Source organism: Bos indicus, chromosome 1 (genome assembly GCF_029378745.1).
Source record: "Bos indicus isolate NIAB-ARS_2022 breed Sahiwal x Tharparkar chromosome 1, NIAB-ARS_B.indTharparkar_mat_pri_1.0, whole genome shotgun sequence".
Taxonomy (NCBI): Eukaryota; Metazoa; Chordata; class Mammalia; order Artiodactyla; family Bovidae; genus Bos; species Bos indicus.
This window is the reverse complement of record NC_091760.1, coordinates 127,038,455-127,063,652: the sequence shown is the minus strand read 5'-3', so window position 1 is coordinate 127,063,652 and position 25,198 is coordinate 127,038,455. Positions and strand designations below refer to the sequence as shown.

Genomic DNA, 25,198 nt, shown 5'->3' with positions numbered 1-25,198 from the left:
AGATGCATGTCCCTTGGTCAGAAGAAACTATTTCTTTGATAACTTTCCTCCTTCCCATGATCTCTGGTCTCTTTCTGGAACTGCAATTAGATAGGTATTGGATGTATGGACAGTTCCTCTAAATCTCTCTTACTTCTTATTTTCCTCCTTTTACATTGATCTTTTTCCTGAGAGTTCTATGACTTTGCTTTACCTATTGAATTTTAAAATTTTGGCTCTACAATTTTTGTTCTCCAATTATTTATTATTCGTGAATTCTTGTTCTTAATTTTTTTTGGTTGCAATACTGTTTCATTTCATAAGAATGCTAACCAAAGCTGTCTCTGAAGTTCTCTTCTTTCCAACACTATCTCCAGATCCCTTTCATTTATCTTCATTTAGGCTCTTATAGTGGAGAAGGCAATGGCACCCTACTCCAGTACTCTTGCCTGGAAAATCCATGGACAGAGGAGCCAGATAGGCTGCAGTTCATGGGGTCGCTAAGAGTTGGACACAACTGAGCGACTACTTTCACTTTTTACTTTCATGCATTGGAGAAGGAAATGGCAATCCACTACAGTGTTCTTGCCTGGAGAATCCCAGGGGTGGGGAAGCCTGGTGGGCTGCCGTCTATGGGGTCGCACAGAGTCGGACACGACTGAAGCGACTTAGCAGCAGCAGCAGCAGGCTCTTATAGAGATTTTCCTAAAATGTTCAGTAGTCTATTACTTCTTCATATTAAAGACCAAGACATTAAAACTATGATTAGAAGCAGTGTCAGTGTTGGGAGGGTGTAGGGCTAGATGACTTGAGATCCTCAGCTTCTCCCTAGGATGACTGAATAGTGAGCCAGCCTTTTGGTTGGGACATCCTCCAAAAGTTGGTGGGTCTTTCGCTTGGAATTCAATGAATTTCTCAAAAAACCATCCCCCAACTTCCTATCTGGGCTAAGGCTTGTTACAGCGTGGGAATAGGATGGGAAAAGGAACTTTATATAACCTCAGTTTCCAGCCTAGTATCTCATTCTCTATTCTGTACCTGGTGTCTCGTATGTATGGAACCTTCTGGAGACCATACCTCCAGGCTTTTGCCTGTAGATGTTAACTGCTTGACTGTGTGGGGGAAGGCTCTGGGGAGGGGTTCCATCACTCTTGCTACAGATGTTGAACTGACCCCCTCTTTTCAGGCCATGCCACTGGTAGTGTCTGACACTTTCAAGTTGTGAATCTCTTGGGAACTGTGAGGGACAATCTGCTCATCTTTTGGTTTGTATCCTCTTTTATTCACTCTTCAGTCTGAACATAACTCTACTCTGTTGCATTGGTTTTTATTTCTCTTCTTTTCTCATCACAAACTGTTTTCAAATTCTAATGTGCACGAATCGCCAGTCCAGGTTGGATGCATGATACAGGAAGCTTGGGGCTGGTGCACTGGGATGACCCAGAGGGATGGTACGGGGAGGGAGGTGGGAGGGGGGTTCAGGACGGGGAACACGTGTATACCTGTGGCAGATTCATGTTGATGTATGGCAAAACCAATACAATATTGTAAAGTAATTAACCTACAATTAAAATAAATAAATTTATATTAAATAAATAAAATGCAAAAAAAATTCTAATGTGCTGATATTTCTTTTCTCATCTCTTTGTCTTTATAGGTTCACATTTAAAATAGTTTATTATTCAGTTTAATGGAGTCTGGGCAAAGAGAAGAGATAACCAGTTTAATACTCCCTGCATTTCTAGATAAATCTGCAGGCTCTGGTTTCAGGCTTACCCCTTACAACTCCTTACATTACTGAGATATTTAGATCATTTCTTGGTTTCCTTGAAGTGATGCTTCTTAAAAGAACTTACTAAAAACAATAATTAAATGGTAAATATTTAGACGAGAAAGATACCTTACCAGTAGGCTGGGGAAAAACTGGAGGAATGGTTCCAGGTGGTATAGCTGGAGGATAACTTGGAAATATTGGTGGAGGCAAAGGGAAATTCACTCCTAAGGAGCCCTATGGAAGTATTTAAAGTTATAAAACAATGCATCAGAAACATCTAGAGGGATTATTTAAAGATTTAGTAGAGAATTCATGGGCAGTTCTCACCAATTGTTGTATAGCAAAAAATGCAGCTTTTTCCTTGGCTTCATTTTCAGAATGGCACTGTGGCCCATGTACCAGTAAGCCGTTAGATAATTTTACCTGGCAAACTGTCATTGTCTAAAAAAAGAGAACAGGAATGTTTATGAAGTTATCTGTCCAGGAAGTTGACCTCCTTCTAGAAAGCTTAAACAAGTAGAATAATTTCATCTAACATTCTGTAAAAAAAAATTTCAAGAATTCAAAGAGGGACTATAGCTTAAGTTTTCAGTTATGATACAAAAACTTTAAAACTGTTGCCTTATCTTTCAGTGTTTACAAAGTTAAAATGATCTATCTCTAAGCTAGCTGAAGGGTCGGAATCCTATTGTAAATGAAAGTCAGCTAAACTTTCTTCTTTACATCGAGGATCAGGAAACTAGGTTTCCTACTTGTTTTTGTACGTAAGATTTTATTGGAGCACAGCCAAGTCCACTCTTATGGTTTGCCTATACCTACTATAACTGCAGAGGGAAGTGACAGAGACCACATGGCCCACAGAGCCTGAAATATTTACTATCTGGCTGTTTATAGAAAAAATGTGCTGACCCCTGCTTTCCACCATCCTTTAAATAGCAGACATTTTACTAACATGAATTAACTGCCAAAATCTTAAAAACTCTGAAGTTCTGACTGATTTTATATTTACATTTGAATGACAATTCTTTACTGTATACTTTTTTCCTTTGATAAAAAAGATTTTTAAGAAAAATGCTTTTTCAGAAAGTAGTCATATTTATGTAGTAGTGACCTAGAGCCAGACATCCTGGAATGTGAAGTCAAGTGGGCCTTAGAAAGCATCACTACGAACAAAGCTAGTGGAGGTGATGGAACTCCAGTTGAGCTATTCCAAATCCTGAAAGATGATGCTGTGAAAGTGCTGCACTCAATATGCCAGCAAATTTGGAAAACTCAGCAGTGGCCACAGGACTGGAAAAGGTCAGTTTTCATTCCAATTCCAAAGAAAGGCAATGCCAAAGAATGCTCAAACTACCGCACAATTGCACTCATCTCACATGCTAGTAAAGTAATGCTCAAAATTCTCCAAGCCAGGCTTCAGCAATATGTGAACCGTGAACTTCCTGATGTTCAAGCTTGTTTTAGAAAAGGCAGAGGAACCAGAGATCAAATTGCCAACATCCACTGGATCACAGAAAAAGCCAAAGAGTTCCAGAAAAACATCTATTTCTGCTTTATTGACTATGCCAAAGCCTTTGACTGTGTGGATCACAATAAACTGTGGAAAATTCTGAAAGAGATGGGAATACCAGACCACCTGATCTGCCTCTTGAGAAATTTGTATGCAGGTCAGGAAGCAAGAGTTAGAACTGGACATGGAACAACAGACTGGCTCCAAATAGGAAAAGGAGTTCGTCAAGGCTGTATATTGTCACCCTGCTTATTTAACTTCTATGCAGAGTACATCATGAGAAACGCTGGACTGGAAGAAACACAAACTGGAATCAAGATTGCTGGGAGAAATATCAATAACCTCAGATATGCAGATGACACCACCCTTATGACAGAAAGTGAAGAGGAACTCAAAAGCCTCTTGATGAAAGTGAAGGTGGAGAGTGAAAAAGTTGGCTTAAAGCTCAACATTCAGAAAACGAAGATCATGGCATCCGGTCCCACCACTTCATGGGAAATAGATGGGGAAACAGTGGAAACAGTGTCAGACTTTATTTTTCTAGGCTCCAAAATCACTACAGATGGTGACTGCAGCCATGAAATTAAAAGACGCTTACTCCTTGGAAGGAAAGTTATGACCAACCTAGATAGCATATTCAAAAGCAGAGACATTACTTTGCCAACAAAGGTCTGGCTAGTCAAGGCTATGGTTTTTCCAGTGGTCATGTATGGATGTGAGAGTTGGACTGTGAAGAAAGCTGAGCGCCGAAGAATTGATGCTTTTGAACTGTGGTGTTGGAGAAGACTCTTGAGAGTCCCTTGGACTGCAAGGAGATCCAACCACTCCATTCTGAAGAAGATCAGCCCTGGGATTTCTTTGGAAGGAATGATGCTAAAGCTGAAACTCCAGTACTTTGGCCACCTCATGTGAAGAGTTGACTCATTGGAAAAGACTCTGATGCTGGGAGGGATTGGGGGCAGGAGGAGAAGGGGACGACAGAGGATGAGATGGCTGGATGGCATCACTGACTCGATGGATGTGAGTCTGAGTGAACTCCGGGAGTTGGTGATGGACAGGGAGGCCTGGCGTGCTGCGATTCACGGGGTCGCAAAGAGTCGGACACAACTGAGCGACTGATCTGATCTGATCTGATTACTAAGTATAGTATTATTACTATTATTATTAATACTATGTTAGTATCATTATACTAACACAGTATCATTATACTAACATAGTATTATTACCATTATTACTAATGGTTGTTTTAGGTAAGAATATGTCAAGAGTTTGGATAAAGGATAAAACAGATTTCCTGTAGTGGTTCTCAAGGTGTGGTATGGGGACCTCAGAGGTCCCTGAGACCCTTTCCAGAGCTTCAAACTATTTTTATAATAATATGAAAATGTTATTTGCTCTTTTCACTCTCTCTTTTTCATAAGTATAGAGAGAACAAAACGTTCATTAATATAATTTCAAATTCTACAACTGCACTAACTTTAAAGAAAATACCATGTTTTAATGTTGTTTATCAAAAAATATCCACAATGATATGAAAAGGCTATTAAAATTTTCTTTCTTTTTTCCAACCATTCGTGTGAGGTCAGATTTTCTTCATGTATTTCAACCAAAACCATGTATTACAAGAGATGGATAGTAAGAAGCAGAGATGAAAATCTAGCTTCTCCTGTTAATCTAGAAGATGGAAAAGACTTGCAAAAATGTAGGGGAATGACATTCTTCTCAGTAAATTTTTTCAAAAAGTCATTTTTAATTAACTACTTAAAATTTTTTCATTTTTAATTTGGTAAATATGGATATAATACAAGTAAACAAAATTTCTTTGGGGTTCTCAAAAAAAAAGATGGGTAGTTTCTGAGACCAAACAGTTTGACAGCTGCACTGTACGCCAAGACCCCTAGCCCTGTCACCACTCTGAAGAATCCTGCGAGGTGACCTGCTGCCCAAGTTCCTGTCAGTGTCATGAGGGCTCTGGTTATGCATAAATGGAAAAGTATTCATCTACGCTTCTCATAAAGTCAAAAATACCAGCTCCACTATATTATTTTCAGCCAAAGATTTTCAGTTGATTTGTTTAAGCTCAGTGATAATAACTTATGCGAACAGAAGAACAGTAGTTTACCATACCTGTGGTGTTCTCAGAAAGGAGAAATCTGGTTGTGGCATTCCAACAAGGGAACAAATTCGAGAAAGTTCAGTTACTGGTGTGGACATAGGAGGAATCTGGCCAGTAGGCCAGCACACACTGTCCATAGACTGAACATTATGGTACTCACTAGCACTGTGAGGCTTGTTCATATAAGATGCTACAAAAAAAAGAGAAAAGGACGTATCTACATTAAATGATAATTCAAACTATGCAATTATGGCAGGGCTTTACAGAATAGCAAGTAAGACATAGTTAGAAAGTGAAAAGAGGAACATTTCCTATGAAGCAAATGTAAGAACTATTTAGTCTTGCCTAAAATAACTAGAACTAAATGAAGATTTTTAGATGATTATAATTAATTACTGATATATAATTAAGATAAAGATTAAAAAATATAAGTTGATGACTGCCAAAAATTAACATCGTGAGAGATTAACACATTGTAGGCAAAATCTAAACAAGCAAACGGCTTTCTTGAGCTGATTTATAATTAATTCTTAATGTTTTTTTCCTTTAATTTTTATTGGAGTATAGTTGCTTTACAGTGTTGTGCTAGTTTCTGCTGTACAGTAAAATGAATCAGTTATATGTATACATATATTCACTCTTTTTTTTAGATTTCTTTCCATTTAGTCACCACAGATCACTGAGTAGAGTTCCTTGTGTTAAAATTCTTAAGTTTTGAGGCTTCAGCTTTGGTTTTCTCAAAATCCATCTTACTTTCTGAGCCACATGGATCAATGTTTTTTGCTCTAAAATAGTGCTTCTTGAATGTTTTTTCTGAAATCAAACCTTCTAAGTGCCTTTATATAGAATATGATTTTAAAAATTCTGAAAGAGCACATTCTTTATAATCAAGAAACTCACCAACAGAACAAAAGCACACCCTAGCGGAGAATGAATCTAAACCTCTAACTATTATAGATTAAAAAATAAGTGGCTTGCCCAAAGTCATAATTAGTTCTGTTACATGGGCTGGGTTCTGAGCTCTTCATTCTAAGGTATATAATACTTTTTACTGTACTGAAATATAGTAAAAGTTACTTGTTTTTGACAGTGGGATCATACTTAGCTGATACTGTTTTAAAATTTTATTTTGCTCTATTTCAAGAATACATCTGTCACTATGATATATATTGTTTCCTGAGAGTTATTGGAATTTTAATTATTTATCCTGATACTCAGTAGATAAATGAAGCTAGGCTCTGATATTGTTCCAGATTTTGATCCTTAATAAATTCAAATTGCCTTATTTCAAAATGTTTTTTACCTGAGAAACTTTTGTCCCCACCTACCATTATTCCTGGTGGACTTTTGAAGATAATTACAGAGACAAATATTAAGTATAGTGGACACAGAATTAGGGGCAATGACCGACATCTAGTGAAGTCCAGCTGTGTGCCACATGTTATGCTGTAGGCTTCACAGACTTATGGTGAGTGCCACTTTCCAATGTGTGCCTCCATTAATTATTTTTAATTGATTTTACAGCTTCTTCTTTTTTATGTGAGTCAAGTTATTTTAACATAATACTAATACCAATTATTGGCACCTAGGATGTGTTAGACACAGTGCTAACTGCTTTATATATGTCATATAATTACTGCAACAGACATCTGCAATGTTATTTCATAGATAAAAGTTAAATAATATATTTAAATTACATAATAATTTTTAAATTATTGAGAAAAAGGTAAAATGTAAAAACTTTTCTAGGTTTGGAATCTACAGAATGAGTATCTGTTACAGTATAATTTAAGTAGTTACAAGAAGATAATTAGAGATCTACTGGTTACAGTTATTTAATACATTGTTATGTAATGACATAAGCATAAGAAAACACACTTATTACCCTTCATTATACTTAAAAAAATAAAAGTAGTTTTATCTTTAAAAATTCCAAGATTAAAAAACCAAATGAACTGAATTTTTGAAGTTGGCTATTAGCTCACTTAATTTCTTATTAAGTACTTAGCTTACTTACTCAATTTCTTATTTTGTTTAGGTTGTGAGGAAGATCCATATTCATCTCTTCTACTAGAGGAAACAGTGACTTCATTACCAAACTGTTTCATTTCATTCTTATGATCCATACTGTCAGAGCTGTCAATTTTTAGAATTTCTTTAAGCATCCGAGTTCCTTTCTGCTTTGAAAATGATTAGTGTGGAGATAGTGGGGGTAGAGAGAAAAGTTAAACTTAGAGTTACAGAGCTTACTGATCCTCCTTTTAATAAGTTCTATTGTTAAAAATTAAGACAATAACTACATTCAGATAAAGAATAAGGAAAATCAATAGAGTTGAAAAAAAATCCACATTTCCTGGCAAAGAAATAATAATTATCATTCCTGCTTAATTTCTGACCAAACAGTCTGGGAACAATGTTTGAAAAACAAGGGATTCATTTTGATATTTGGCAAAACTAATACAATTATGTAAAGTTTAAAAATAAAATAAAATTAAAAAAAAAAAAAAAGAAACACAATGCAATTTCATACGTGCAAACAGCTTAAAAGAACTAAGTAAAATCTAAAAACAAAATAACTATGAAAAAAAAAAAAGAAAAACAAGGGAGCTATGGTGGCTAAATTGCCCAGGACAGCCCAGTTTTCCTCACAGGATGAAAATAATATGCCTCACATCAGTCTATGTAAGAGAAGGTATCTTAACTGTTGCACAGGGTACGTATGGCCAACAATAATAAAATTACCATATTGTACAAGCTCCTACAAAATACGAACCATAGCAAATGACTGTGGTGACAAATGTTCTTCACTTGGAGGCTCTTCATGATGAGATGACTGTATTTCACTTTCTTTGGAGATATTCAAGGATGCTAAGAAGTTCTCAATTCCAGGATTAGGCTAAAAGAATAAATATTTTGTGCATGAAGTTTTGAAAGTACAAGGACCTGAAAATCACTAAGAGTTTTATGTACAAAATTGATCATTTAATTTTCACTCACTCGTCTTTCCAAGTGTTAAAGTGTGGGAAGATAAACTGAATGAATGGTCTTTTACCTTATCAACACCACTTGGATAACCAGTCACAACCTTTTGATTTTCTGAGACTTCTGAATTTTCATTTCTCTTCAGTAGCTTAATATTACATTTGGCAGGCCCTCCAAATGCCTATAAAAGAGTAAGAATGGGTTTTTGTGCAAATAAAATTATAGTTACTACTTAACAGTATTCTAAATAAATCACTGCCAACTTTTTGGAGTGTTATTTTTTCTTTTATATCATAAGAAAAAAGGGGGGCCCATAAACTTGATGAGGGAAAAAATTACATCTTAACCTCCATTCATTTCTAAATAAGATTTAGCATTCCCTTCAATTATGAATGTAGGCAATAAACTATTAATACAATGGTGGTGATTTTAATGGCATTTCAATATAATTGGTTTTCTTTCAAATCTTATATATTTTATTGTTACATTAATACTATTATTCTCAGAAAGAGTCCATATACTTCACCAAAGAGGCCCACAGCACTAAAGAGTTTATGAACTCCTTTTCTAGAAGAAAGGAAATTATAGCATAAGAATTTCAGAAGGAGAAGGTTTGAAAGTTATGTAATTCAACCCTTTATTGGTATCTGAAAATTAATGGGTTCCATTACTGAGAACCTGTTATGTGCCAAGATATCTGCTAAGATATCTTTTATAAATATAGCTTATAAGAGATCTAACTTTTTAAAACACTTTGTTATAAAACATAATATGCATATAAAATGCACACATGTGAAGTATACACATGTGTACATGTGATTTAAAGTGTTTTTTATTATAAAATGTATATAGACTATCAATCAGCAGAAACTCTTAAAATAAAATATAAATGATCTCAGTTTCTCTTATTAACCTAACTCCACAGAATTAACTGTTAACTTTTCCATGTTGGTCTATATACTTTCATTGAATATATAAACATGCATGCATGCTTAGTCGCTCAGTCGTGTCCAACTCTTTGTGACCCCATGGACAGCAGCCCGTATTTCCAAATAGTTTATATATAAAATGTACACACACTCATATAAGTAGGCATGTTTGTAAGTACTTATATAGGGCTTTCCTGGTAGCTCAGCTGGTAAAGAATTCCCATGGAGAGAGGAGCCTGGAGGGCTGCAGTTCATAGGGTAGCAAAGAGTCGGACAAGAGTGAGGGACTAAGCAGTAGCACCAGACTATATATAATGAATGAGAGGCACAAGTGATATATTTTAGTCTCCATTTTAAAGATGAAGAAACTGAGGCTGTGAGAAGTGCAGTGATTTGCTCAAGGCCACTGAACCATGAAACAGCAGAAGCAGAATGTATCTCTAATTCCAAGTCTTGGACTCTAGTTGCGCAACCTCCCATCCAAGGGACTGATAGGCTCAGCAACCCTCTTGCCACACACATTATGAATCAGGTTGAAAGGGCTGCAAATTTAAGGCAGATGCCACAGAGCCACCAATTCCAATAAAAAGTGGACTACTAGAAATTTGATTTTAAGAAGCTTACCTGCCTATTTGACATTTTTTGTGACCGACTCTCAGTTTTAGGACTCTTACACTCTTCTTTAACTAGACACAAGAAAATAGAAATTCTGTTAAATGAAATTTGTTCCATACCTATTAAATTTACCAAATATTTACCACAGCAAGGCACTGTGCTAAAGAATTCACTGAATTCCACGGAGGGAGAAAAAGGCCCTGCTTTTGAAGAACTTGTAATCTAGATGAGGGGGAGAAAAGATACAGGCAACAACAAGGGAAAAAGAAAGGTGGCATCTAATTGAGTCTTGTAGAACGGCAAGTTTCCAAAGGGCAGAATAGGGGGCTAAGTATTTCAGCAAAGAAAATAATAAGAGAAAAGACAAATAATAGGAGTAGCAGAAAGCAAGGAATATTTGTGGCACTCTAAATAGACAAGTTCTGCTGGAGGCTAAGAAGTATAATGCAGCTTAGTTGAACTAGAGGAGCAGGCTGCAGCCATAATCTGCCAAGGACTGAAGACTATGGAATTACACTGGAGGTAATGGGCATAATCACAGAAAAGTTTTGATCAGGTAGGAATCTGATCAGAATTGAGCTTTAAGAAAATTAAAATATAGCAGTGGCCTATTATATACAAGGAGTTAGAGACCAATGAGGAAGCTATGTTAGTATTCTTGTTAAGGGGAAATTAGGAGAACAGAAAGAAAATGAAAAAGGATAGATTAGAAGAGGAAGGAGGGAAGGGAAAAAGGAAGAAGAAAAGAAAAGAAGAAAGGAAGAAAAAAGGAGGAAGAAAGAGAGGGACACAAAAGGAAAGAGAGGATGAGGAAAGAAGTAGAAGGAATGGATAGAAGGGAGGGAGGGGTTGGAATGAGAGAAAAGGGAAGGAAGGCACAAAGATGAGAAGGGAAGGGAGAACAGAGAGGGTAAGAGAAGAAGCCAAGGAAGAATTCCTGGATTCAACATTAAACCTTTGTTGAGACACACAAGAAAACTAATTGGAATTCCACATAATGTAAATGGCTTACACACTTTTATATAAAGAATAACTTGAAGAAAAAATCACAAACATTTTAATTAACTATAAAATCTTGAAGCTTTAATTATCAGATTTATGGGGACATGAATCTATATTTTGGAGAAGGCAATGGCACCCCACTCCAGTACTCTTGCCTGGAAAATCTCATGGATGGAGGAGCCTGGTAGGCTGCAGTCCATGGGGTCACTAAGAGTCGGGCAAGACTGGGCGACTTCACTTTCACTTTTCACTTTCATGCATTGGAGAAGGAAATGGCAACCCACTCCAGTGTTCTTGCCTGGAGAATCCCAGGGACGGCGGAGCCGTCTATGGGGTCGCACAGAGTCAGACACGACTGAAGCGACTTAGCAGCAGCAGCAGAATCTATACTTAACTTAAAATGTAAAAGAAACAAAAATAACATATAGATATTTGGAGAAGGAAATAGCAACCCACTCCAGTACTCTTGCCTGGAAAATTCCATGGATTGGGGAGCCTGGTAGGCTACAGTCCATGGGGTCACAAAGAGTCGTTCACAACTGAGCGACTTCACTTTCTTTCTGTAATTCCTTTTGGAGAAGGAAATGGCAACCCACTCCAGTGTTCTTGCCTGGAGAATCCCATGGACAGAGGGACCTGGTGGGCTACGGTCTATGGGGTTGCAGAGTCGGACACGACTAAGCAACTAACACACACACACACATTGGTGCAAAACAAAAACAAAAATCTGAACCAAAGTTATAAAACAAGAAAAGTTTTTTCAAAATAATTTTTAAAGAAAAACACCAATACAGTATACTAACGCATATATATGGAATTTAGAAAGATGGTAACAATAACCCTGTGTTCGAGACAGCAAAAGAGACACTGATGTATAGAGCAGTCTTATGGACTCCGTGGGTGAGGGAGAGGGTGGGGAGATTTGGGAGAATGGCATTGAAACATGTATAATATCATGTATGAAACGAGTCGCCAGTCCAGGTTCAATGCATGATACTGGATGCTTGGGGCTGGTGCACTGGGACGACCCAGAGGGAGGGTATGAGGAGGGAGGAGGGAGGAGGGTTCAGGATGGGGAACACAGGTATACCTGTGGCGGATTCATTTCGATATTTGGCAAAACTAATACAATATTGTAAAGTTTAAAAAAAAAAAAAAAAAGACTCCTGCTAAAAAAAAAAAAAAAGAAGAAAAACATTTTATAAAGACTATTCTTAAACTATAGGAAATATATAAATACATAAAATACCATGTGCATATAAAATATAATCAATTAGACTCAGGACTCGGCACTTGGTATTTCCTCTGCTGGAAAGCTCTTCAGTAAGCTGATTCCATTTCCCTTTCATTTGGGTCTCTATTCAAATGTGTCCTTGGAGAGGTATTACTTGACTACCATATTTAAAACAGCATCTGCATCACTCAATCTTCTTACTTTGCTGTATTTTTCATCATAGATTTATCATTACTACAGATTATGGAATTTACTCTGCCTATTATTAGTCTCAACCTTAGAATATAAAGTCCATTAGGTCAGAAAACTTGTCTGACTTATCCCCAGCACCTAAAACAATACCTTGCACATAAAACAGCTGAATAAATAAATGAATAACAAGAGAGTCATATTTTGAACATGAAGAGCAATTTGATACAATTTGGGAATACTATGATCAAGAGAAGAGAAAAAGTACTGTAAGATGAAGATTCTCATATGTGTATCTGTACTCCCTACTGTGCCTAAAACACAGTGGATTACTGAAACAAATGAAGAGTCAAAATACATAAAATACGTTAGAGAATATTAACAACAAAATACTTGCACATATTCTTAACAAAAATCTGTAATATAATTTGAATTTATTTATTCATTTATTTTAAATTTTTTGGCCATGCCTTGCAGCATGTAAGATCTTAGGTTCCCCAACCAAAGACTAAACTTGTGCCCCTGCAGTGGAAGCATGACGTCTTAACCACTGGACTGCCAAGGAAGTCCCTGGAGTAATGTAATAGGCAAGTGTTTATATACATAAAAAGGTAACTGGATTACTCTAAATAAAATTTAAATTTATCTCAAAATGTGGTTAGTGAGGTGACATCAGCAAAAATACTGAAGGACCTCTACAAATTCTTTTCTCCATAAAAGCAACAAGAAAATGAATATAAATCACCAGAATCCTAATTTTCAGAATGATAGAAATTAATCAAAGACTTGCAACAATCTGGGATGTATTTCTTCAAGAAAAAAGACTGAATCTAGTAAAAACAGTGAGTTTTGTGACATTTTAACTTGCCCTGCCCAGTTCTATCTCTTACTCTCCAGTTCCATGAAGCCTTGAAAAAAAAAAACAGGTAGTATATTTTTGGTGAAAATCCATAGCCTGGCTGCTACTTGAGATTAGAATCAGGCTAGAGTTCTTTCAAAGTGTTATTCCAACATTCTATGAGCCCAGTATTACCATGATACCAAAATTAAAGACATCACAAGAAAATTACAAATGTCCTTTATGAATACAGATGCAAAGATCCTCAACAAAATACCAGTGAATAGAATCTTGTACTGTATAAGGAGGATGATACACCAAGATCTAGTGGGATTTATTCCAGGTATGCAAGGTTGGTTCAACATATGAAAAACAATCAGTGAAAAAAAAAACACATTGAATGCATAAAGGACAGAATCCATGTGATCATCTCAAAAGTCAAAGACACAGCATGCGACAAAAACTAATATCCCTCCTAGGTTAAAAAAAAATCAACAATCTAGGAATACAAAGAAACTTCTTCACCTTGAAGGGCAGCTACCAAAACCCTACAGTTAACATTATATTTAATGATGAAAGACTGAAAGCTTACCCTTAAGATCAAGACAAGGATGCGTACCCTCACCACTTCTATTTGACTGGTGGTTATAGCCACAACAATGAGGCAAGAAAAATAAATAGAAGGCACCCAGATTGTATAGGAAGAAGTAAAACTACATTTGCGGAAGCCACAAAAAACTAGGGCTAATAAATAAGTTCAACAAGGTGGAGGAATACAAGATCAATATACAAAAGTCAGTGTTATTTCTATAAATTGTAATGAACAATATGCTCCCAAAATTAAGGAAACAGCTCCACTGACAACTGTAATAAAATACTTATTAATAAATTTAACAAAAAATTCAAGACTTATACACTGAATACTATAAGACATCGTTGAAAGAAATAGAGAGGCTTATTGGGTAGTATTGATGACAATACTACCCAAAGTGGTCTACAGATTCAGTATAATCCCTATAAAAATTCCAGCTGCCATATCTGCAGAAATAGACAAGCTGATCCTAAAATTTATACGGAAATGCAAGAGACCAGAACTTGACAAATAATCTTGAAAAACAAAGTTGGAGGATTCAAATTTTCTAATTTCAAAACTGATAACAAAACTATGGTAATGAAGATGATGTGTTGTGCACAAAAAGATGGAATATAGATCAGTGAAATGCAATTAGAGACTAGAAATAAACCTATGCATCTATGGTCAACTGATTTATGACAAGGGTGCCAAGACAATTCAATGCAGTGCAAAGAAAATTCAATGAGCAAAGAACAGTCTTTTAATAAATAGTGCTGGGACAACTAGATGTCTATATGCAAGAGAGTGAATATGGACTCATACTATATACGCACTTATTCAAAAATGGAAAAAAGACCTAAATGTTACAGCTAAAACTGTAATGCTCTTAGAAGAAAACACAGGTGTAAATTTTTGTGACCTTGAATTAGGTAATGGTTTCTTAGATGATACCTAAAGCACAAGCAACTAAAGAAAAATCAGAAATAGGTAAATTGGATTTGGTCAAAATTTAAAACTTTTGTGCTTCAAGGACACTGTAAAGAAAGTTAAAAGACAACCACAGAATGATAGCACATAGCTGCGAATCAAATATCTGAACAGCATATAGTATATAGAACATAAAAAGTACTTCATAGGATATGGAATATTAAAAGTACTCTTACAACTCAAGAACGAAAAGACAACCTAACTTTAAAAAATTTTATTTCCAAGCAATGTATTTTTAACTCGGATGCAAACAAACAAACAAAAAAGAGAGAGAGAGAAAAAGAGAGAATTCCTTGGGGACCAAAACTGTAAATCAAGGTAGGATTAGCTGATTTGTCCCTCTGGGCAGTGTTCCTGACCCAGTTTGATTTAAACTTCGGGTATTTGGCTCTTTCACTTTGCAGGTGGAGAACTGAAGGCTTGTAAGGGGCGTGGCATTTTCACATGGACATGACTTCTTAGGGGCACGGTTTCCTAGGAGAGGGGACCTGAGGCTTTGAACTCAATTGCCACAGTATGTGAAAGTGCAAGGTCATGGTTCTTATGTTCTCACACTAGTTCTCCCATTATTGTTATTACTACTATTGCTGCTGCTGCTGGTGTCATTAATAAAAGCACTGAGTGTTCCTGATGGAACCCAGAACCCAATGGCTGTTCCAAGGAGTCAATAAGGGCAGCTCAGCTGAGTCAGTCTTTTCTGGGTACAAATACCCTTAAACTTGACCACTGTCCACTGAGGACGATGCTGTTGTTCCATCTTCCAGAAGAGAAGCCTGAGGCCCAGCATGGAGGAGCCCAGGCTTGGCCAGGATTTTTGAAAACCCAGGGGTACAAGGAGAGGGCAGGCTGCATCCCAATACACTCCTGCTCCTTCCAGAATTCAGGGTGGAATGGCCACGGGGTCACCAAGGCTTGGCCACTGACACAGCTACTCCCTTGCCGGGCCTGCCACTGCTGGGGGCTGGGTACCAGGAGCAGTGGGGTACAGGCTGGCACACTTTCCCAGCTGAGTGTGTGCCCAACTGGGGTGCATGCTCCTTTCAGGGTACCCACACTTGCCTCCGGCCTGAGAGACACATAAGCCGTTACCCCACCCCCATCTTCCCCCAGACCCTGACAACCACACATCCACTCTTTATCTCTGTGGATTTTCTTGTTCTGGACGTTTCGTAGAAATGGAATCACACATTCTATGGCCTTCTGTGTTTGGCTTTTCTCACCTGCATTGTATCTGGGGGCTCATCTGCTTTGCAGGGTGTGTCACTGCCAAAGTTTGAATTTGTACTGCCTGCCCTGTGTCCCTGGGACCCCAGCAGCATAGCACCTTCCCAAAGCCTAGGATCTGGAGAGGCACCCCACCACACCCCTGGCATGGAGTGTGGTGTGGCACATACACCCTGGGCCCAGTGGCTACTTGCACAGCTGGCCCTCTAATCTCTGCCTAGAACCCTTTGTCCTTCCCTTTCTGCAAGCCAACACTCACACACCCTCTTGGCCTCTTCTCACCTGCCTCCTCCTCAGGGAAGCCCTCCACGCAGGCATGGACCCCTGAAAGCTTGTCTCTTGGCTCCGTCCACTTCCCCCACCTTGCCCCTATCTTGTAGGGTTTGGAATGACACTTCATCCTGCCACCCTCTGTGCCTTATCTGTCTCCTGGGTTAGGCTGCAGATTCAAGTGGCCTGGGTGTGTGTGTTAGTCACTTGGTCATGTCTGACTCTATGCGATCCCATGGACTATAGCCTGCTAGGCTTCTCTGTCCATGGAATTCTCCAGGCAAGAATATTGGAGTGGGTTGCCATTTCCTCCCCCCATGAAGACAACCTAATTTTAAAATGAGCAAAGGATTTGAATGTTTCTCTAAAGAAGACAAATAAACAGCCAATAAACACATGAAAACATGTTCAGCACTATTAATTATTAATGAATTAGAAATGAAAACCACAAGGAGACTCCACTTTACATTTACTAGGATGACTATAACAAAAAAGTTGGATAACAACACTCCATAACAAGTGTTGTGGAGGATGTGAAGAAATTGGACTGTCATATATTGCTGGTGGGAATGTAAAATGGTCCAGCCATTTTGGAATACAGTGTGGTAGTTCCACAAAAAGTTAGGCATAGAGTTAACTCAGTTAACTCAGTAAATAAATAAAAGACTCAGTTATTCCTTTAATTCATATATGCTCAAGAGACCTGTAACCATATGTTCACACAAAAGTGAAGTCACTCAGTCGTGTCTGACTCTTTGCGACCCCATGGACTGTAGCCTACCAGGCTCCTCCATCCATGGGATTTTCTAGGCAAGAGTACTGGACTGGGTTGCCATTTCCTTCTCCAGAGGATCTTCCCGACCCAGGGATCGAACCTGAGTCTCCTGCATTGTAGGTCGATGCTTTACTGTCTGTGCCACCAGGGTTTTGACACAAAAATTTGTACATAAATATCCACAGTAGCTGCCGTCTATGGGGTTGCACAGAGTCTGACACGACTGAAGTGACTTAGCAGCAGTACCAGTAGCAGCAGCATTATTTATTATAACACAAAAGTGCAAATGACCCAAATATCCATCAATGGGAGGATGCATAAACAAAACGTTGTATTCATATAATAGAAAATTGTTCAGTCTTAAAAAGGAATGAAGTACTGATATATGCTTCAACACGGATGAATCTTGAAAAGATTACACCGAGTGAGTGGAGTCGGTCTCAAAGATCACGTATTTTATGTTTCTATTTATAGGAAATGTCCAGAACAGGTCAATCCACAGAGGCAGAAGTAAGTTAGCAGTTGCCAGGGATAGGGGAATGACGACTAGTAAGTACAGACTAATGAGTATGACTACTAATAAGTATGATATTTCTTTTTGGGGTGATGAAAATGTTCTAAATTTAGATACTAGCATTTGGTTGTACAACTTTGTGAAAACACTAAAAAAACACTGATTGAACAATAAAAGGATGAATTTTATGATATGTGAATTATAACAATAAAGCTGTTAATTTATAAAAATAAAAGGAATCACTTAGCACCATATGTATACTTTCTAACTCATAACTTACATTTTCTGTGAGGCTCATGTTTTCTTGGCTTAACGCTGTTGTCATTAAAGCCAGTTTTATGATGTTGAGTTACTTGACTTATTTCTTGAGGTAGAACTGCACCCTGAAAGTTAAAATTCTTATAAATGATCTAAATAAACTGTTAATATTAAAACTACTTTTCTTTCTCAATGCTTAATAGTTAACTTTATTATTTTTTTGTAAAAATTATAGACTTACCTAGAAAAAGATTTAAGGAATTCAGAAAAGTAAAGAGAATTTAAGAAAACCATTCAAATTCTACCACCCTTGAAATAACTATTATTGACATTATGATCATCAGTCCAGACACTTCTCTATGCACTAGATAGCAAGGTACATAGAAAACAATCACTTTACAAAAATGCTTTCAACAGAAAGAATTAAGTTTAATTTTGTTTGAAGTTAATACAGAAACTAAAGATTAAATTTTAGTTGAATGTTTCTTCACAACAGAAATATCAGCCTCTAAAGATCTTTCTAAATTTGCTTCAAAGTAACCCTTCCTCTAGAGTATGTGAGATGGGAAATGAGTAGGTATTAAGAAGAGAGAACTGGACATGTTCAAGGTAAAGGATGAGTACTATTCTTTTGACTTCATTACTTTAAATATTTCCATTAATGAATTTTTAAAAATTTATTATTCCTGCCCCTATGTTATAAAAGTTGAGGATATCAGTCCTTCCACATCCCTTCCTTCAGCACCTGATCTTTATTAATATTTATATTGTCAAGGTATCCAAGTGCTGGAAGACTACTACTACCAGATAGCAAGACTGATTGCAAAGCTACTGTAACTGAGACAGCACATGAATGGACAAAATTAGCAAAATGACATATGAGTAAGTTTCACATAAAGATCATATCTGATCTTTTTGCTTTCTGATAGGGAGAAGAGGCATGAAGGCAAAAAGAGACAGATAACTTGCCATAGCAAGTGAGAGACAGAAGCAGAGTGGAGGCTGGAGATGTTCAATATAAATTAATCTCTCTATAATGATTAATTTTGCTTCTGGTGGACCCTATTTATTTTCTTCTGAGCACAGATGAATGAACACAGGGTATGAGCAAAGGCACCTCATGTTCTAGTTGGCAGTGGACATGCTCCAAAACAGCTGTGATATGCACCAAAGTGTGAAGGAAGGTCTAGTGAACTCACATGCACAGGAACATTTAGGGTTCTTTGGTCTTTAAGACTAAAGAAAAGGGCCAAGAGATTTCCATCTGCACAGCACAATGGCTGGTGGGGATTTGGGCTAAAGCAGTTCATTTGAGGGGATTCTGATGCTACAACAGGGAATCAAAACATCAGGATACAAATATTGTGTGTCTATTATGTGCCAGGCATAGTAAGATGTACTTTGCATCCATTATCTTAACATCATTATAATAATGCTACAATCATAAAAATGCTATGGTGTAGTCAGATTCCATGTTACAGATGACAGAACTGAGGCTCAAAATGATAATGGTTATAGGACTAAACAACAGGAGAGCTGACATCTGAGCCCTAACTCTAAAACCCATGTTCACAGTATGATTTCAGAGAAAAAGTGCCATAACTTTAATAAGAAAGAAAATATTCCACTTTTAACTATAGTTTTTTGAATTATTCTGTTTGATGTCTACATGTCTATTTATGTTAGTTGTATTGTTATATTCTGCCAATAAAGACTTCATTTCTTAAAAGACTTTTTAAAAAAGCAGTTTTATCAGATCAGATCAGTCGCTCAGTCATGTCTGACTCTTTATCAACAGGTTCACAATAATACTGAGAGGAAGGTACAAAGATTCCCCTATTCCCCTCACCCCCACCTCCATACATGCACAGCCTTCCCCATTATTATCATCTCCCACTGGAGTAGGACATTTGTGACAACTGATGAACCTACATTGACACATAACTGCTACTTAAAGTCCGTATTTTACATTGGTTCCACTCTTGTTGTTATATATTCTGTGGGTCTGGACAAATGTGTAATGACATTTATCTACCATTATACAGAATATATTCATTGCTCCAAAAATCTGTGCTCCATCTATTATCTCTCCCTTTCCCAATAATCCCTGGCAACCACTGATATTTTTACTGTCTCTATGGTTTTGCCTTTCCCAGAAGCTTGAATACCTTAAAAAAAAATCATGTTGAGTTCTCTAGAATTTGCTTATTAGATGAATACCAGGCTGCTTATTAATGCTTCATGGATATAAGGGTTATATGTGGTAGCTCATAATTCTTAGAATATAAAGTAGAAAAAACATGGGAGTGTTCAGCTGATATGAATAATGAAATAGCACCTTAATAACAGGAGATGCATACAGAAGATTCTATGGAAATACAAAATATCAAGTGTTGCGGCTGCTGCTGCTAAGTTGCTTCAGTCGTGTCCAACTCTGTGCGACCCCATAGACGGCAGCCCACCAGGCTCCCCCGTCCCTGGGATTCTCCAGGCAAGAACACTGGAGTGGGTTGCCATTTCCTTCTTCAATGCATGAAAGTGAAAAGTGAAAGTGAAGTTGCTCAGTCGTGTCCGACTCTTAGCGACCCCATGGACTGCAGCCTACCAGGCTCCTCCATCCATGGTATTTTCAGGCAAGACTACTGGAGTGGGGTGCCATTGCCTTCTCCGGTATCAAGTGTTGAGTTCCATCTAAAGGAAATTGGTGATAATATGCCAGTAGACCTTTTGGCAGTGAGAGAGGAAAGAGAAGGAAGGAACAATGCAAACATATAACCTGAAATGGAAATTATCTGTTTATGGGAGAGGGAAAATAAGGAGATCAATTTGACTGGAAGAGAGTATTTTACCAAACAGCTGGACATACTTTATATAAGAACTGTACAGGGTTGGATTATAGAAGACCTAGACATTAGTTTGAGTTAAGGCTGAACTCCAGTAGTTTTAAACAGGGAGCCCTATACATTCTAGAATATTTGAATAACACTGTTTTAGGGTTTGAAAAGACCTCAGAGTTCAGCTAAGTCCAATGCCTTAATTTTATACCTGAGGCCAAAGAAGCCCAGGGAAATTAGATTTGTGCAATTTGAGGCACAAAACCTGATTTCCTAATTTTGAGTCTAATATCAGATTTATCTTCACTATACTGCCTCAGGGTATAAAGTGAGTTCAAAACCAGGAGTCTTGGACTTCCCTACGGGCATAGTGGATAGGAACCTGCCTGTTAACATAGAGGTCACGGGTTCAATCCCTGGTCTGGGGAAGATTTCACATGCCGTGGAGCAACTAAGCCCATGTGCCACAACTACTGAGCCTGAGAAGCCACAGCAATGAGAAGCCCACACACCACAACTAGAGACTAGCCCCCTTCACTACAACTAGAGAAGGCCCATGCAAAAGGACGAAGACCCAACGCAGCCAAAAAATAAATAAAAATTATAAAAAAAACCCCAGGAGTTCTTATTAACTAGATACTTGGCTCAATTATGCTATGGGGACAACACAGGTGAAAAGATCTTTAGGAAAGATTGTGTAGGTAGTACTACGTAAGAAGAGCTGCTGCTGCTGCTGCTAAGTTGCATCAGTTGTGTTCGACTCTGTGCGACCCCACAGACGGCAGCCAACCAGGCTCCCCCATCCCTGGGATTCTCCAGGCAAGAACACTGGAGTGGGTTGCCATTGCCTTCTCCAACGCATGAAAGTGAAAAGTGAAAGTGAAGTCGCTCAGTCGTGTCCGACTCTTCACGACCCCATGGACTGAAGCCTACCAGGCTCCTCCGCCCATGGGATTTTCCAGGCAAGAGTACTGGAGTGGGGTGCCATTGCCTTCTCCGAAGAAGGGCTAGAAAGACATAACAAACAGGAAGCACAGATAGGAGGTTTATCTAGGGCTAGGGGCACAATTTAAGGTCTGGTTGTAAAAACTGAGAAGGGGCAAAAAGATTTGGGATCTCAATGCAAAAAATATTAGAAAGAAGCAAAAACTTTTAACTTTATCCTTTCCAGATTATATGCCCGGGTAAATTATTATGCTGGAAATAAGGATAGAAGAGGTTTTAGGTGAGGTCAGTTGTGAGATATTTTGAAGTTGAGGTGATGGTATAGCATCCATCTATACCTGTCTTCTAGAAAGTGGAGATACTGGGTTGATCTTGATTGAAAGGTTGGAATCAGAGACACAGACAGAGTGGTAATTAGTAGAGAAGTAAGAGTCACCGTTAAGCAATGAGGCAACAAGGAAAACAAATCTGTTGTGTTTTGGGAACAGTCCCCAATGAAAGGTTGAAAGCACAGAGGTTAACAAAGAACTTGAACACAGAGGGAAGGGAAAGAGGAGATTCAGAGTAATGTTTTCTCTTAGAGCAGAACTCCTTGAAAGAATTACCTATATTTGCTTCCTCCAATTTCTCTCTTCCTCTTCTCTCTTAAACCCAATCTTATCAGTATTTTACTCCTATCATTCAACTGAAACTGCTCTTGTCAAGGTTCCCAATGGCCTTCATGTGTTAAATTCTGTATGTAGTCAATTCTCAGCTTTTATCTTAACTGATCCATCTACAGCATTTGACACAGTTGATTACTCTATTCTAACATCTATTCTTCACTTGGCATGCAGAAACCACCCTTCCCTGGTTTCCTTCCTGTCTCATGGGCCATTCCTTCTCAGTCTTCTTTTTAGTCTCTCCAACACTTGAAGGATGGAACGCTCTAAGGTTAAGTTACTGAACCCTTCTTCTATCTATAACCAAGAAAGTGGATGTAGATAACATATATATATATATATATCTTGGGTATATTTAAATATATATATATATATATGCACATATATTCACATCTGCACATACATACACACAAACATAAAATGATTCCAAATTTCAAATCTATCTCTCCAGCCTGGACAACATTTATGACCTTCAGACTCAAATGTCCAATTCTACATCTCCACTCAGATATCTAACTCTGATATCTCTTCTTAATGTTTAACATACATCTCAAACTTACCAAAACTGAACTCCTGATATTCCCCCACAGATCTACCAGACCTGCAATCTTTCCCACCTCAGTTAACAGCCCATCTATCATTTTAGTTACTCAGACCTGAAGAATTATATCCTTTAATACATTATTTCTCTTTTACCCCATATCCATTTCATCATCAGCTGGAAATCCCTTCCAATATGTTAAGAATTTGACTACTTCTCACAGGGTCCTACTATCCTGATCCAAGTCAATATCAACTCAATCTTGATGATTTCAGTAGTTTCTGAACTAACCTGTTTCCACCTTGGGTCCTCTATATTCTGTTCTCAAGGTAGTAGGCAGAGTGATGGAATTAAAATATAAGTCAAATCATGTCACTCTGCTGTGCAAAACCCTCTACTGATTCCTTATCTCACTGAGTAAAAGCCAGTGTCCTTATAATGATCCAGAAGGCCCTACTAGTATCTATCTGTTACCTCTCTAATCACATTTCCTACAACTCATTGTACTGATTCAGACACATGGTCTGCTTCCTTGTGTATGTCAGAGACCATCACTCCCAACAGAAACTTTGACTTCGTCTGGAATACTCTCTCCTCAGATATCTGTATATCCTCTTCTTCATTTCATTCAAATCTTTGCCCAAATGTTACTGGAACATTCCATTTAAAAAATTACAAAACCTTGCCTGCCCTCTCCACTAAATTCCCTATCCTGCTTCCCTACAATTTTTCTCAAACTTATATTATCATCTAATAACATTTATTTTCTTTTGTCTTATTTATTATCCTTTTCTCCCTACAATACTAATTGTATGTGAGTCCGGATTTTTGTTTTGTTTACAGCTATATTCTTGGTGCATAGAACAATGCCTGGCACATGGTAGGCACTTAATGTGCTGAATGAATGAAAGAATGATTTAAAAAAGCACTCCTGAAGAATGAGTGGTTAGCAGTATTAAATAAACAGAGGAATAAAGGGTTTAAAAATCTGGATATGGGTTACATTTATGTAGAAAGCACTTATGAATGTCTAAGGAAAACTTAAAATACAGCATATTGGCAGAGGTGACTTGTGCACTGTCACTCTCAGCTTTTTTTTTTAATTTTAGATTTTTTCCCCCATTTTATTATTTATTTTAAAATTGAAGTATAGCTGACTTAAAATGTTGTTGTCACTCTCATTTTTATTTTAATTTCACCATCATTGCCTTTGCTTTTTTAATGGAACCCCACTCCAATACTCTTGCCTGGAAAATCCCATGGACACAGGAGGCTGGTGGGCTGTAGTCCATGGGATCGCTAAGAGTCGGACACGACTGAGTGACTTCACTTTCACTTTTCACTTTCATGCATTGGAGAAGGCAATGGCAACCCACTCCAGTGTTCTTGCCTGGAGAATCCTGGTGGGCTGCCGTCTATGGGGTTGCACAGAGTTGGACACGACTGAAGCGACTTAGCAGGAGCAGCAGCAGCAGCACTGATAATGCTATCATTATCGAAGGTATTAGAATAAATTAGGCCCTCATGGTGCAGGCCACTGGTTTATAAACTTGAGAGGACGTTCCTTTTTGACTGAAGCTGAGAAGAAGGTAACTAGCTAAAAATGTAATAGGAATTTGTTTCTTTTCATCTTCTTTTGTTTGGTGACTGAGTCTACTCTTTTAGCAGAATTTCTTTCCTCTTCTTAATCTTGATCAAGGATTTGCTCATTCATATTTAAGACAATCACCTGCCAGCATAAAGCTATACATTCAAGTAGAGGTGAATAAGTTAATACATACCATTAAAGCCTTTATTAAATTTAAAATATAGTTATTATGATTTGTAAACAACTAGAAAAAAATCCAAAACTGATTTAAAATAAAAATTTTCTATAGTCTTACTCACTGGTCCAAAAACATACGTGGTTGAAGAGAACTATGAAAATTTAAGATCCAAAGTGTTATTTCTCTTTTATGAGATTTCAGAAGAAAAACTAATCACTGCATACCTAAAAGAGAAATATAAAATATATTAAAAAAAAAAAAAGAAATGTCCATTAAGCAAGGTATACTAACCTTCTCTTGTAGCAGTGGCTGAAAGTGTTGAACCTTTCCAGATCCCTGTAAGGACTGCCAAATGTTACAAAATTCATCATCATCTCTAGCAGGTACCTGGGGAAGTACAAAAAACTTCTTAAGGAAAACTGAAGCATAAATATGCACCAAAAAAAACAGTAGTTATCTATAAGATTTGAGGATTTTTGCTTGTTTCCTTTGTTATCATCTACTTACCTGTTTCTTAATTAGTCTATAATAAACCTGTTATTTGGATTTAAAAGTCTCCTTAAAATTTTAGACCATGAAATTAAATCAAGTATCTCACATAAAACAATTCAAGTTTTGCCCTCAGGGAAATGAAATAAAGGAAATCACACATGAGTTATATGGTGGGCATTTGAAAACTG

General features: G+C 37.5%; 1 protein-coding gene across 5 annotated transcripts in view; it reads right to left on the bottom strand.

Moving 5' to 3' along the window:
- Positions 1 to 25,198, bottom strand: part of XRN1 (5'-3' exoribonuclease 1) — a 113,274-nt gene that overhangs the window by 10,986 nt on the left and 77,090 nt on the right. For all 5 annotated transcript variants that reach the window (XM_019961410.2, XM_019961419.2, XM_019961426.2 and 2 more), the window contains 9 exons: positions 24,810 to 24,905; positions 17,793 to 17,895; positions 9,915 to 9,976; positions 8,432 to 8,542; positions 8,153 to 8,275; positions 7,397 to 7,556; positions 5,391 to 5,569; positions 2,081 to 2,194; positions 1,885 to 1,987 (listed from right to left, as the gene is read on the bottom strand). In XM_019961410.2, the coding sequence (XP_019816969.2) occupies positions 1,885 to 1,987; positions 2,081 to 2,194; positions 5,391 to 5,569; positions 7,397 to 7,556; positions 8,153 to 8,275; positions 8,432 to 8,542; positions 9,915 to 9,976; positions 17,793 to 17,895; positions 24,810 to 24,905 (1,051 nt within the window). The remainder of the gene's footprint in view (positions 1 to 1,884; positions 1,988 to 2,080; positions 2,195 to 5,390; positions 5,570 to 7,396; positions 7,557 to 8,152; positions 8,276 to 8,431; positions 8,543 to 9,914; positions 9,977 to 17,792; positions 17,896 to 24,809; positions 24,906 to 25,198) is intronic.